Source organism: Marmota marmota, unplaced genomic scaffold (genome assembly GCF_001458135.2).
Source record: "Marmota marmota marmota unplaced genomic scaffold, marMar, whole genome shotgun sequence".
In the NCBI taxonomy this organism is placed as follows: domain Eukaryota; kingdom Metazoa; phylum Chordata; class Mammalia; order Rodentia; family Sciuridae; genus Marmota; species Marmota marmota.
In genome coordinates, this window is record NW_026000185.1 from 2,071,519 (window position 1) to 2,084,588 (window position 13,070).

Here is a 13,070-nt window from a genome sequence, read left to right on the forward strand (position 1 = left end):
ATAAGAGTTAAATAAATTTACACTGACATTTTGTGCATACGAAGTCATTGCATAAATATAATTGTAAATGGAGCAGGTTATTTTGCAGGGTGTCATATGTTCAAATTTTACTTAGCATTTGAAAACAAAATTCATGTTACTTATAATTGTCATTTAAATCTGAATGGATTTTAATTATGGTACATTAAGACTTAGTTTTTAGGTGTTACCAAAAGTGTAAATGTTTTTGTTTAATGTAATCTGTGAAGGTAAAACCCATGGACTTTTTGTTTTTGTTAAAGCTGGAGATACGGATGACCCGCCAAGAATTACTCAAAACCCTGTCATCAATGGGAATGTGGCCCTGAGTGACGGGCACAGCAATGCCGAGGAGGACATGGAGGATGGTAAGTGCACGTGCCTTGCTTACTTGCAGCGGTGGACACTGTCAAACAGACTCCATGTTTTTTCCTTGAGCACTTGTGAGTTTCTTAAGAGGAGCTAGTTTTCAGGAGGTTAGATCTGAGGGAAATGTAGAATCCTGTATTTGTTTTGAATTTCAAGATTGCCTACGAAACCTCAAGGTGAGTCGGGTCTCCCCAGCCCAGGCAGGAGGCCCAGCTGCCGAGGCATGTGCGTGGGCGCCTCCGTGCCTGCAGTTCTCCAGCGCTCCGTGTTCAGGGCGAGTTGCTCTCCTCTCCTCTCCTTTTCATCTGCAGCAGGGCATTTCCAGCCACTGGGATTGGCCTCCCGCATCCTCACTGGAGTGTGACTGTTAGGGTTTGTGGCAGGGCCCTCCCCACTCCTGTGAGGTGTGAGGTCAGAGCCAGGCACTGGGCCGCCTGCTGCCCCGTGCAGAAAGGCATACGCATGTGTCCATGCATGGACAGTTGTGTCTAGGGAGTCACTTTTTCTTTCGGGACTGTTTCATCCTTATAATTTATCAGATTGTGTGACCTATACATGTGCGAGGTCAAAATCCTGAGAAGGAAAGCAGCCAGTCAGTGCTTTATGCAGCCCCTGGAGTCGTGCAGTATAATATGAAACCATGTTCTGTACAAGCGTGTCCATCAATCCTCATGAGGGTTGTGTCCTTCCCAGGGGAGTAACGGGGCAGTTGAAAGAAACCATCAGGCACGGGCTGCACCACCAGAAGGACTGCCGTTCAGACCTCCTGCCAAAAGTTCAGCCTCCATGTGAAACTGCAGCCGCAGTTGAGAGTTCTCTCACAGTGCGGTTTCCCCCTGGCAGCTGGCTGAGGCAATATCTGAGGAAGGTAAAGAGGCGTGGTCCGAACCCGCTGCTTTGTTCCGTGGAGTGCGCTTTCCACCTAGACAGGGGCGCCGGTGTGGGTGTGGTCTCTTCGGTTGTTGGGCTTTTGGTGGTTTTACCTCAGACACCAGAGATGCCAGGAGTGATTCAGAGCGTGTTTGGGAAGGTGGCCAGGTCAGAGGTGCCAGGTGTGCATTTGGGAGCAGTCTGGGTCACTTGTGGAGCCATAACTGGCCCCGCCCCATCAGGACTCAGTGCAGTTTGTGACAGCACTTCCCCCTTTAGGGGGAGGGTTTGGGAGGCCACAGGTAGAAGGGTGTCCTGTGCACTGCAGGGTGCCACTATCTCCCCGCCTGCAGCCACCATGACCAACAGTGTCTAGGCATTGCCCGACATCTCTGGGCCTAGCGCCCCCCGTGGAGGATCACTGCGATCGGTGCTTAGAGTAGCAGAATCTCCTGAAATTCAAGGCAGATTTTGCTGAATTCGTAATAGTAAGTAATGTAAATTATAGGACCTGAAAGGGGAAAAGCTCCTGTTGGGGGCAAGTAGAGTGGTCTTCAGTGATATCTTCTTGGTTTGGAACTTCAGTTGCTTTCTCAAGGCCCAGGGGTGAAAGATCTGTCCACCAAAGGCCACGGTGTGGGAGGGAGAGGGCTCTGGCCCTAGGCGCAGAGCTCTTGGTTGAGGCGACATTTTTCTAGCCACGATGTGTGTTGTGAAACACTCTTCTGCAGGGTGTAGGTGTGATGTGGAGAGTGTTCAGAACCTGGGAGAGGAACTTGGGTCTCTGCAGCAGCTCCACTCAGGTGTCCGTGCCCTACCGCTGCCCTTACGAGAGTGTTCTGTTAATGATCCCCTAGACTCTCTAGACTCCAGAAACTCTCTCCCCAAAACGCCTTTAAACGTGAAACTAGGAGCCACACTCTAGGAAACACTAGACCAGAGGGGTTTTGGTTATTGTCTTCTGTGGTGCTTGGGATTAAGACGGGGCCTTGTGCTTACTAGGCAAATGTCCTACTGCTGAGCTACATCCCCAGCCCCTAGAGGGATTTGTAAAAAAAAATTTTTTTTGCAGCCACCTTTTCAGTGATTTGCAGAGGATCCCTCTTGTTAAGGGGCATTTTTTTATATAAGAAGTTTAGTAGCTAGCCAGGTGTGGTTTTACACACCTGTTATCTCAGCCACGCAGGAGGATCACAAGGCCGACCTAGCAAGACCTGTCTCACAATAACATATTTTTTTAAAGGGCTGGGGGTGTTTCTCTGTGGTAGAAGTGCTTGCCCGGCATGCATGGAACCCTGAGCTCGATCCCTAGTACTACCCCACCCCCCAGAGGGAGAGTGGAGGATGGATGGATGGATGGATGGCTGGGGCTGGGGATGCAGGTCAGGGGCAAACAGCCCTGCGTCCAGTCCTCATTATGGGGTTGGGGAGATTGCTGATGGCCCAGGTAGCTGGGGGACAAGTAGAGTTGAGGAAGAAAAAGATCACTTAAATCCTGTTCACAGAGCACCTGGCAATGATCAGAATTGACTTCTACTCCTATCTGCTCCACTCCTTAGCACCCCTTGCAGCAGTTTTCCTCAGATGACCAGGAGGTGTTTGAGAGCCAATGCAGCCTGCTAGGACTAGAGGAATCTAGATTAATCATTGGTTCACAAACAAAAGTAATTTTTTGGTTCTCAGCTAGACTTATAAAAACGTGTATTAAAGTGAAGAATTGAAGTTGGACCCAATTACTGTGGGAGCCCACTTGGGGGAAGCTGTCTGGCTCGGGCGTCTCTGCAGTGTCCCGTCTTCTGTGCGCTGCTTCCCACAGTGGAGCCCGGGCTGGGCCCGCAGCCTCTGCTGGCAGAAGATGAGAGCAGTGTGGAAACTGGCACAGTGTGGGGACTTTGGACTGTCTGATGGCAGCAGGACTGAGGGGAGTGGGTCCTTCAGGAGTCTGGCCAGGCTTGTGCGATGACAGCTGTTAGCAGGTGTCTGTCATTCTGTCAACAGGAAAAGGAGCACAGGGTGGGGACACCTGTCATTGGTGTCCTGCAGATTACAGTCTCATTCCAGTGAAGTACTAAGTCCCAGAGTATGGGGTGTCCTTCGTAGTCCCCAGTGTGTTCATCTTTTTAACTTTAAAGTCTCAGGAAGTTGCAAAAAGAGCATGTTGGCTCCCATGCCCTGTAGGGTGCGTTTTGTTAGGCAGAGGTGTTTGTCAGTCATCTCATAATTCTTCGTGGAATAATTGGCTGACTGTTTCAGTACAGATGAGTTTTAAGACTGTGTCTCATTTTCATAGTTCTTTTGTTTGGCATTTAATATAAATTTAATTCTATTAGCACAGTTTAGAGCTGGGGAGGTGATTTTTTTCTTTTTCATTTCTTTCTTTTTAGCATTAGAGGTTGAGCCCAGGACCACTCCTAAGCTAAGCAAGTGCTCTGCCATTAAAATGTATCCCCAGCTCTGAAAATTTTAATTCACCTGGTTTCATGCTAAACTTCCCTCATTGGCCTGTTTTGTGAAAGTACGTCTATTCTAGAAGTGTGCCTTGAGTGTGAGGGTTAAATCTAGCGTGTCACATAATAAAGTGGTCTCAGCACCTTTGCCTGGCAGTGCTGGGCTGAGGGACACAGAGGAGCACCCAGCATCTAGTAGACTTGGCATCATGTTGAGTCTCACCTCTGTTTATTTAATATTATAAAATGATTCAGGAATTCAATGTGTGGGTGGGAGAATTTTTAAAAGCATTTATACCATGTGTAAATTTTGTGTGCATTGAATATAATCCTACAAGGCTGAATTATACAAAATAGATGAGTTAGAAGAACAGCACAGCCTTCCAGCAGAGAGGCCAGAAGTCCTGTGGTGGTTTCCAGGTTCTCGGGGCAGTTGGTCCAGGGGTCTGTAGAGCAGGCCTGCTGACAGTCTGATTTTATTGGCTTCTGCAATTTAAGATATCAGCGTCTCCTGCCAGCTTCTTCCTTTTCGCTGACTTATTCCTAAAGGAGGCGGGGGAGCACCCCACTTGCACAGGCTGGAATCGGTCATTCATCTCTTAGATGAAACCCCCTCTTTGATCTGCTCTTCTGAAGTGTACCCCTGCTCTAAGCCCTGGAGCAGGGACACGCAGAGCACCACAGAACCCGGGAAGAAGGTAAAAGTACTAACTAACTGTCACCAAGACTTTGGGCTTTTATTTCTTTGGTAAAGAATACTCTCTCGTGAGGGCTGATGGACATGTTTTCTTAAGAACAAATGCAGTTAGTTGCAAACTTTGAGCAATTTCTGTGAACAGAGATGTGGCCGATCCTGAGAACTCAGTGCGTGAGTACAGTTTGAAGATTGATGGGTCATGGGGTTATCACAATGGCCTTCAGAGGTCTGAGGTGGTCAGGTGACAGTGGGGCCTTAGTAACATGCTTTCCCACCAAGCCCACAGTCTTATTTGTGCCTTGTGCCCCTGGGGGTCAGGGGTGTTGCATTTGGTTCTGAGCCAGGAAGAACCTTCCGGCCTGCCTGTTTTTGGTGGTGCGTGGGCCCTCAGTTCTTGTCAATTGGCCACCTGTTTGCTCTCTACAACGAGAGGCACAGAAAATGAAAGCATTCAGAGCCATCTGTAGCCATTCGGCCTTTTGCAGCAGTTACTCTATTTCCTGAGTGTTGGTCAGTAACAGACTTGGCAGTGGCCATGGGATGACAGTCGCAGAGTAGTGTGAGAAGCCAACAGTAAGACACTGCCAGACTCTTCTCAGCGAATGGGCCTGTGGCCTGCAGTGGCATGCAGATGATCAGTAAAAGGTGGACTGTTCAACAGAATTTTAAGTCCTTAAATGAGTCGTCAGTCTTGTTAACATTTAATGATGGCCTCCATTCATGTTGAAGGGAGAGCACTACTTTCTTATCCTATCAGTTATTCCCATAGGAATCCAGGGTAGCATTTCACTGACACTGTGAGGTAACGGAGCAGTGTCAGGCTGACTGGACGGGTCTTGCCTCGAGCAGGGCTGCGCAGCAGGGCGCTGGTGACCCCTCCCGGGTCCTTACTTGCCAGTGTCCAGCCACGTTCCACCCTCCACCTGAGGCCCACATCTCTCCATAAGCCCTGTCCTTGGCCAGTTATGTAGTCGTCTTGCCCTTTCCCTCCGAGGTCTTTCCACCCGTTCAGTGACCGGGATGCTTGGGAATGAAGATGTAGGAGACCACGTTGTGCCACACTGAACTGTTGAGTAAGAGGCAAGGCGAGTGTGGTTAGCCCTCTGAGGTAGCAAGGATTCACTCAACAGAGGCGGTCGCCTTTCAGTCCTAGCTGTCTGATAAATGGAAACCATGCTCTCGGGTTTAGTCGATAGATGGAGATTGCATAGAGCAGTCCGTGCCAAGTGCGTGCTAGTGCTTGCAGTTAATGCACGGGCTCCGTGATTGATGGCGTGTTTTCTTGCAGACACCAGTTGGCGCTCCGAGGCAACCTTTCAGTTCACTGTCGAGCGCTTCAGCAGACTGAGTGAGTCGGTCCTTAGCCCTCCGTGTTTTGTGCGAAATCTGCCATGGAAGATTATGGTGATGCCACGCTTTTATCCAGACAGACCACACCAAAAAAGCGTAGGATTCTTTCTCCAGTGCAATGCTGAATCTGATTCCACGTAAGAGTTTAAATGATGCAACTACAAATCCACAAATAGTTATTACATTATTGGAAGCCAAATTCAATCAACCTTCCTCGATTTCCATTTCCAATTTCCTTGCTGCTTCCACACAGCCCTTTGCTTTTAAATTAGAATAAACACTTCTCTCTTTAAAAATCACTGGTACATATTTTCCAAACTAGAAAAGTATATTTTTTACTTGCAAATAAAAACTGAAGTTTGTGTGTTTAAAATCTGCAGCCCGTGGAATCGGGGCCATCCAGACTAGCTGACACCCAGCTTCGCCCTGTGCTTGCTGCAGCTGCCTGAGAGCAGCTTGCATTCAGGACCACGCTTCCCCTTCGTTGAGAGATAGATAGGCTAATCCTGTGGATTATTCAGAAAGTACACATTAAAACCTTAAGTAGTTATGTTATAGAATGCCTTAGGTTGAGAGGAATCTTGTGGTCCTGTTTACATGAAAATGAAGATAAGAGGCTTCACATTTTTATGAGTATTCTCAACTGCCTACCCATTAATTTGATCTCAGAAGTTTACGAATCTCCCCTTGGTATCAATAACTGTCAACTGTTAAACTTTTAGCAAAAGGCTGCTGACAGTCTGTTGAAGGGAGTGCGGGTTTGTCTTCTGGAAGCTTCTTCCTCGGCCCTCATCTGCCTGAGTCTTGCTCTACCCCCAGACCTGGGCCCAGGGAGCACTGACTCTCGCTGTGCTGTACATGCATGTCCCCAGGAGCACAGCTCCTTTTCTCCCTTCCCAGCTGGGCTGGGGCGTACTCGTGATAGAGTGCTTACCTAGCAGGCGCAAGCCTGGTATTTGATCCCAGCCAGAGCCTGTGTATAGGTTAAAGCTTTTCTTCTCTTTGGCATTATGATATGATCCTATGAGATTTGGGCTGGACTTGTTCTTGTCTGTAGTTTTTGGCCTATATGGTAGTTTCAAGAACTAAGCTCTCCATATCTTATAAGCAACCTGAGGAAGCAGAAATACCCATCTGAACAGCACTGTCCTTCCATTTGCTTTAAAAAGCATATCATAGCTGGGTGCAGTGGCGCACGCCTGTAATCCCAGTATCCGGGGAGGCTGAGGCAGGAGGCTTGCAAGTTCAAAGCCAGCCTCAGCAACTTAGCAAGGACCTAAGCAGCTCAGCAAGACCCTAGGTAACTTAGTAGTGATACCTATCCCAATTAAAGAATTGGGAATGTGGCTCAGTGGGTAAGTACCCCTGCGTTCAATCCCCAGTATAAAATTTTTTAAAAGTCCGTATTTCAGAGATCAGTGGCAGTTTTCACAGAGAAAGCCCCACTCAGTGGTGAGCCCTTTCTTTAGTGGCTGTAAGGTGGTGAACCGTTTTGTTTTCTAAACGTTGGATCCTGAGCCCCTTTGTGGTCTGCTCCACACCTCAGTCCATGTGTGGGCCATCACTGTGACCCCTGTCCCTGCTCGCAGAGTTCCTGGCTGTCTGGGCAGGCCTGTACAACTGGGAGCCGGTGCAGCTCCCTGTGCAGCCCAGCAGGCAGCCGGAGCACCAGCCCTTCCTGGCACCTGGGAAGGTGTTCCGGACAGCGGGCGGGGAGGCAGCGCGCAGGAGTGGTGCTGGGGATGCCTCCTGTCGATGGGTCCAGATGTACACGTGGGCATACGCTCTTTTCTTTTCCCCCAATTTTTCACTTCTGGGAACTGAACCCATGAACTCATATGAACTGAGCCTCACTGAGCCACTCCAGTGCAGTGTATTTTTATTCTTTGTATATAATCATTCTCTACTAAGAGGTCATTATCTTTTTTGTTGTTGTTGTTTGTTTCTTTAATCTTGTCAGTTGAAGGAACCCGGGGCCTGGCATGCAGCAGTGCTCTACTGCTGAGCTGTGCCCCAGACCAGTCACAGGCTTTAACAAAATCCAAGACCACTGTGTAAAGTTCAGAAACTTGTATTTTGTAGAAGCAGTTTAAAAATACTGGCTTCAAGTATTTTAGGAACTAAAAAATAAATGAGTTAAGTCATTTCAGACTCCACAAGGACACCCTTAAGCCCTCCCCACTTTTAAGAGGTAAATGAGCCTTCCCCCACCCAAACGAGAGGAAGGCATTCCCTGTGCTGGGTTAGTGTCTAAGTATGGCAGACGTCAGCTGAGCGTCAGCTGAGGCGCAGGTTGTCTCTCTGAACAGGTCATGGTCTTGCCACGCCCAGGCAGTGCTGAAGATCATCAATTACAGAGATGACGAAAAGTCCTTCAGTCGCCGCATTAGCCATTTGTTCTTCCACAAGGAAAACGATTGGGGATTTTCCAATTTTATGGCCTGGAGTGTAAGTAACAGAGTATTCAGTCTGAACTCTCTGAGCTTTAATTACTTCTTACTTCCTCCTATAGCATCTTCGAGTGAAATTTTTGCTTTGTGGGTTGGGCAGGTATCTGTGAAATCTATTTGATTTCTGGCCTTAGCTGCTGGCACACCATCTGCATTCAGGTCTCCACTCCTGAGCACACCTGGAGGCTCCTTCTGATGGGCGGAAGTCCCTTCATCAGACATGTTGCTCTGTGGGCCTGTCTTGGGTCAAGCTAGTATAGAGTTGTTAGATTTTTCAAGTTAGTTCATTTTGGCTCATTTTGGTAGAGGTGGTGACCAGTGTAATGTTTTTTAGAATGTTCTTGCTTCTAAGTAACTCATTACTGCTGAATGTTACTCTCTAGCCTGAGTCCAGAACCTCTGAAGTCCTGCTGTAGTGGGTGGACACTGTGGCTCCGTCCATGCTGTGCCACTGAGACCTAGTACCTCTGGGATGGCTCCTGAAGGGCCAAGCTGTTGCAGGTTTTGTTCACAGACCACTGTTTAAAACCAACTCAAAGCACTTTTAAACTGGAAGCAAAATTGGGGTGTTAAAAAAGTAATATTTAATCTGTTAAGTACAGGACACAAGGAATATTGTCCTTTTGGAATGAAGTGACGATTTGTGTGTTCTTATGAAAGTTGGATATTCTTATTTATCTTTTATAGGAAGTGACTGATCCTGAGAAAGGATTTATAGATGATGACAAAGTCACTTTTGAAGTCTTTGTGCAGGCGGATGCTCCCCATGGAGTTGCGTAAGTTTTGAATGGGTGCTGTTAAAAATACCTTTGTGCTGAACTGAAGGAAGCAATAGCATGTGTTGTTCTCCCCTCTGCACCTCAGCACACGACAGAGATGCCTCGTTTACCACCTGGCAGATTCACTGGGCAGTTCCTTCCCATCATTCACTGCTGGGCACTAGGAATGTAATTGTGGTCAGCAAGACAGCCATGTTTTTAGATCTGGAAGACCTTTGCAGACGGATCTAGTAGAGGAGTCCAAGGCTGCATGTAAACACCCACTATAGAGGAGCTGTGCCTTTTATTTCGAGGGTGGCAGGGACATGATAACTGGCCGTGAGGTCCTTGAGCAAGGCAGAGAGAAGCAGGCACTGCTGACAGTTCAAGTGGTGGGGAGTGGGAAGCTCCAGCTGGGGCCGTTGCTGTCCCACAGCCGTCCTGCTCCCTGGCGATTTCTGTGTGTGCAGAGGGAATTGGGGTGGAGGGGAGAGGCTTGCTCTGCTCCCAGGTGGCATTCTCTGGCTCCCTGTCAGACATCGGGGTGGAGTGAGACACCTCAGAATCTACCTTTCCTAGCCAGCCACCAAAATAATAAAATGAGGGGAGCAGCTCTGTGTAAATTCCTGTCTGTTTCCTTCCTACATGATCCATTACAGGAAAGGTGGGTTGGGGCCGTTCCCATCTTGCCGAGTATATATGTGATATGTATAAGGTGTGCAGGATAAAACTGCTCTGCGAGGCAGGCACATTGAAAGGAGTGTGTGGGGTGTTTTCAGTATCTTTGAGTACTGATCTTGATCAATAACAGCATTGCCTTGGGCTCAGAGGCTCTTGAGTTTCAGGCCATCCTTGGCAACTTAGCAAGACCCTGTCTAGAAATTTCTAAAGGGCCAGAAGATGGCTTAGTGGCAGTGTACCTGCCTAGCATGTGTCCTGGGTACAGTCCCCAGTGACACAGGTGCACACACACAGCAGTGTATGAACTGTCAGCAGATGTGACCAATGCTATATGAAATCTGGGATCGAATTGACACAGTCACAGAAATGAACTGGTGGCCTTTGAAGGGGAGCTGTGTAAGGACTGAGGCCAGAGTGTCCTTCGTGCCCTGGGCCTGGTGAGGAGAGGTGTGGACCCTGTTCCGTCAGGTGGTAGAGAAGAGGCCATGGCACGCAGCCGGGGCCTGTCACCCAACACCCAGCCAGCCGCCGCACGCGCGTCGCAGAGCGCAGCCACCTCCACGCAGCCACCCTCAAGCTTGCCTGGTCTTTCAGGTGGGACTCAAAGAAGCACACGGGCTATGTCGGTTTAAAGAATCAGGGAGCGACTTGTTACATGAACAGCCTTCTGCAGACTTTATTTTTCACAAATCAACTACGAAAGGTAAATTAATAGTATTTCTCTCTCCCACCTTTCACCTACTCTGTCAGGTGTGTCAAGGGTCAGAGTCCCCAGCAGACGTTCCTGTCCCTCACCGTGCTGCGTGCCCCTGCACTCTCCACAGGGAGCCCTGGCTGGGCTGGGGCTTGTCATTCCCTTGTGCCTAGACACCGGCTGTCTTAAGCTAACTTGGGTGGTTGGCAGCATAATTTTATAACTTTAATTGTGCTGGAAATAACAAATATAAAAATTAAACAGGAAAGCCATTCATTAGTGGCAACAATTGAAGTTTTTGTTTCAAAATTGAGTTGATTATTGGCTCTAGTCTGATATTCACTTTTTAGGGATGCATCTTATTTTTGTAAACATTGTAAGAATCCACACTCGGGATCTAATGCATGGTAGGTGAATTTTGAGGACTTGGGAACTCTGAAGCCGTCCGGCTGCGGGCGGACACTGTTGTTGGCTGTTTGATGAGCCTCCTCGTTGTCTGCACGCGCCTTCCACATGCTGCTGGGTGGGGGTTCTGTTGGGAGAGAGCTAAGTGGGGTAATTCCAGTGTTATTGAAGTTTTTCAAATCTTTTATTCATGAGTAATGGTAAATTTAAAACATCACTTTAAGAAATATGGAGTGAATGTGGGTCTTATTGTGTGGTCTGCCATAAGTAATTAACAAAAACCTTTTTTTTTTTTACCTTGTGTTTTCCTAGATTGTCTCTTAAAGACATTCATGACTCCAGACTCTCTCACCTGTTTGGGGATAGATAAAAACCCTAGCAGTCACCCATTGTGATATTAGAATTGATACTTTTACATGAAATAGAATTCTGATTCTGAACCAATTCTTTCAGGCTGTGTACATGATGCCAACGGAGGGCGACGATTCCTCGAAAAGCGTCCCTTTAGCTTTACAAAGAGTATTCTATGAATTACAGCACAGTGATAAGCCCGTAGGAACAAAAAAGCTAACAAAGTCATTTGGGTATGTACCAGAGCCTGCCCCGGGTATGCTTGCTTGGTGAGGGGCAAGTGAGGCGGGGGGGGGGGCGCTAAGCCAGGGAGGCTGGTGCTTTTAATCTTTGTATTTTTGTCTCATCTTCAACATCTGTAGCTTTCAAATGTCTGTACACTTGCTTGTAACCTACCTTCCCTGGCAGCACAGCTTCCAAGCCCAAGCTGAAACACGTGTAAATGTTCCTGTCTTTGAATTATAGAACCTGCAAAATAATCTTCATAAAACATTAACTGGAGAATAACGGCTGATTATTCAGTTGAGTTTTAAAATCTAAGTTGCTGTTTAATTTGCTCATTTCAAATATAGATGTCTGTTTTGTCTTTGAAAGGTGGGAAACTTTAGATAGCTTCATGCAACACGATGTTCAAGAGCTCTGTCGAGTGGTAAGTGTCCAGCACTAATTGTACAGTCCTACATTAACTGTGAAGCACTGTCAGGAGCAGTTGACCCAGTACAACCTCAGCCCGCATTCAGACAACACCCATCTTTGTTCAGGACAAACCCAGGCTAGAACGAGAAGGAAGCATCTGTCTAGTTTTAAATGCTGGAGAGAGCTGTTTGATTAGCTCTTTGGAGGTAAGGTGTTAGGGGAAGTTAGAATGTAAACAGTCGCAGGCTTTTGACTTGGCAGACTGGTGTACACACACGAGCAGAGAGCCGGACTGAATGCTGGGGTGGTGTTAGTGGTCCTCAACCGCTGCCGCTTGGTGACTTGGGTGCTGCTCTGCCATCCAGACCCTGGAGCACCCCATTCTCAGTGGTGCAGACCTCCACGCACTGTCATTTCTCCCCAACCTCATTAGGCAGTAGCAAATCCTTATCCTTCCAGTTGTGATAAAAGACACACACACACACACACACACACACAACATGGATGTTCAAGGTGATTGGCTGGGCAAGGTGTGTTTTCTTTTTTGCAGCACTAGCTGGATTGAATCCAGTTCATTAAATATCCATGGACAAACCAGTCAATCCTGTTGACAGGCTCAACTCATTAATCTCTTGGTGTGGACCATTACGAGTTAAGTTTAGTGATCAATTTACATGCTTTTCCACAGAGGTAAAATGAATATTAAAAATGCTTTTAAAGGCACTACAGATTACTAATTCATTCCAAAGGCTGTATAAAAGGTTAACCTCAACTGTTGCATGTAGATATTTTTGTAAAAATCCAACCAAGAAGGAAGATTTTGTATGTTTTTGATAATTGCATGCCAAAGGTCGTAATAGTCTAGAATTTCCTTGACCGTTGACATTTCCGAGTATTAAATTACTGTATCTTTCTGAAGTAAGAACATCATTTTAAAAGCTCACCTCTTCTCTTTCAGTTGCTTGATAATGTGGAGAATAAGATGAAAGGCACGTGTGTGGAAGGCACCATTCCAAAATTATTCCGAGGCAAAATGGTGGTATGTGATCTTTAGCTTAAAGAATGGTTTTTAAAAATTTCAGTGCAGATTTGGCTGTTAATGAGGCCCCCTTTTGCTTACTGCAGTCCTATATCCAGTGCAAAGAGGTGGACTATCGGTCTGACAGAAGAGAAGATTATTATGATATCCAGCTAAGTATAAAAGGAAAGAAAAACAGTAAGTGTCATGTGCAAAAAGGCATGTGCTTTTGATTATTTCTATTTTGGTTTAATGTCTCGTTTACACACCTTGTTTTTTTAAGTGTGCAATGCGATGGGTGGATAGCACCCCCCCCCCCCCCCCCC

General features: G+C 47.1%; 1 protein-coding gene across 2 annotated transcripts in view; it reads left to right on the top strand.

Moving 5' to 3' along the window:
- The first annotated feature begins 223 nt into the window (after positions 1–223).
- The window catches only part of Usp7 (ubiquitin specific peptidase 7), a 30,785-nt gene continuing 17,938 nt past the window's right edge, over positions 224–13,070 (top strand). The window contains exons 1-10 of one of the 2 annotated variants that reach the window (XM_015490730.2): positions 279–386; positions 1,081–1,255; positions 5,690–5,888; positions 8,061–8,199; positions 8,889–8,977; positions 10,235–10,343; positions 11,193–11,323; positions 11,685–11,739; positions 12,685–12,765; positions 12,852–12,942. In XM_015490730.2, coding sequence (XP_015346216.1) covers positions 5,803–5,888; positions 8,061–8,199; positions 8,889–8,977; positions 10,235–10,343; positions 11,193–11,323; positions 11,685–11,739; positions 12,685–12,765; positions 12,852–12,942 — 781 coding nt within the window. In that variant the 5' untranslated portion in view covers positions 279–386; positions 1,081–1,255; positions 5,690–5,802. Of the gene's footprint in view, positions 387–1,080; positions 1,256–5,689; positions 5,889–8,060; positions 8,200–8,888; positions 8,978–10,234; positions 10,344–11,192; positions 11,324–11,684; positions 11,740–12,684; positions 12,766–12,851; positions 12,943–13,070 lie in introns of both variants that reach the window. The other variant, XM_015490731.2, reaches the window with a different exon arrangement.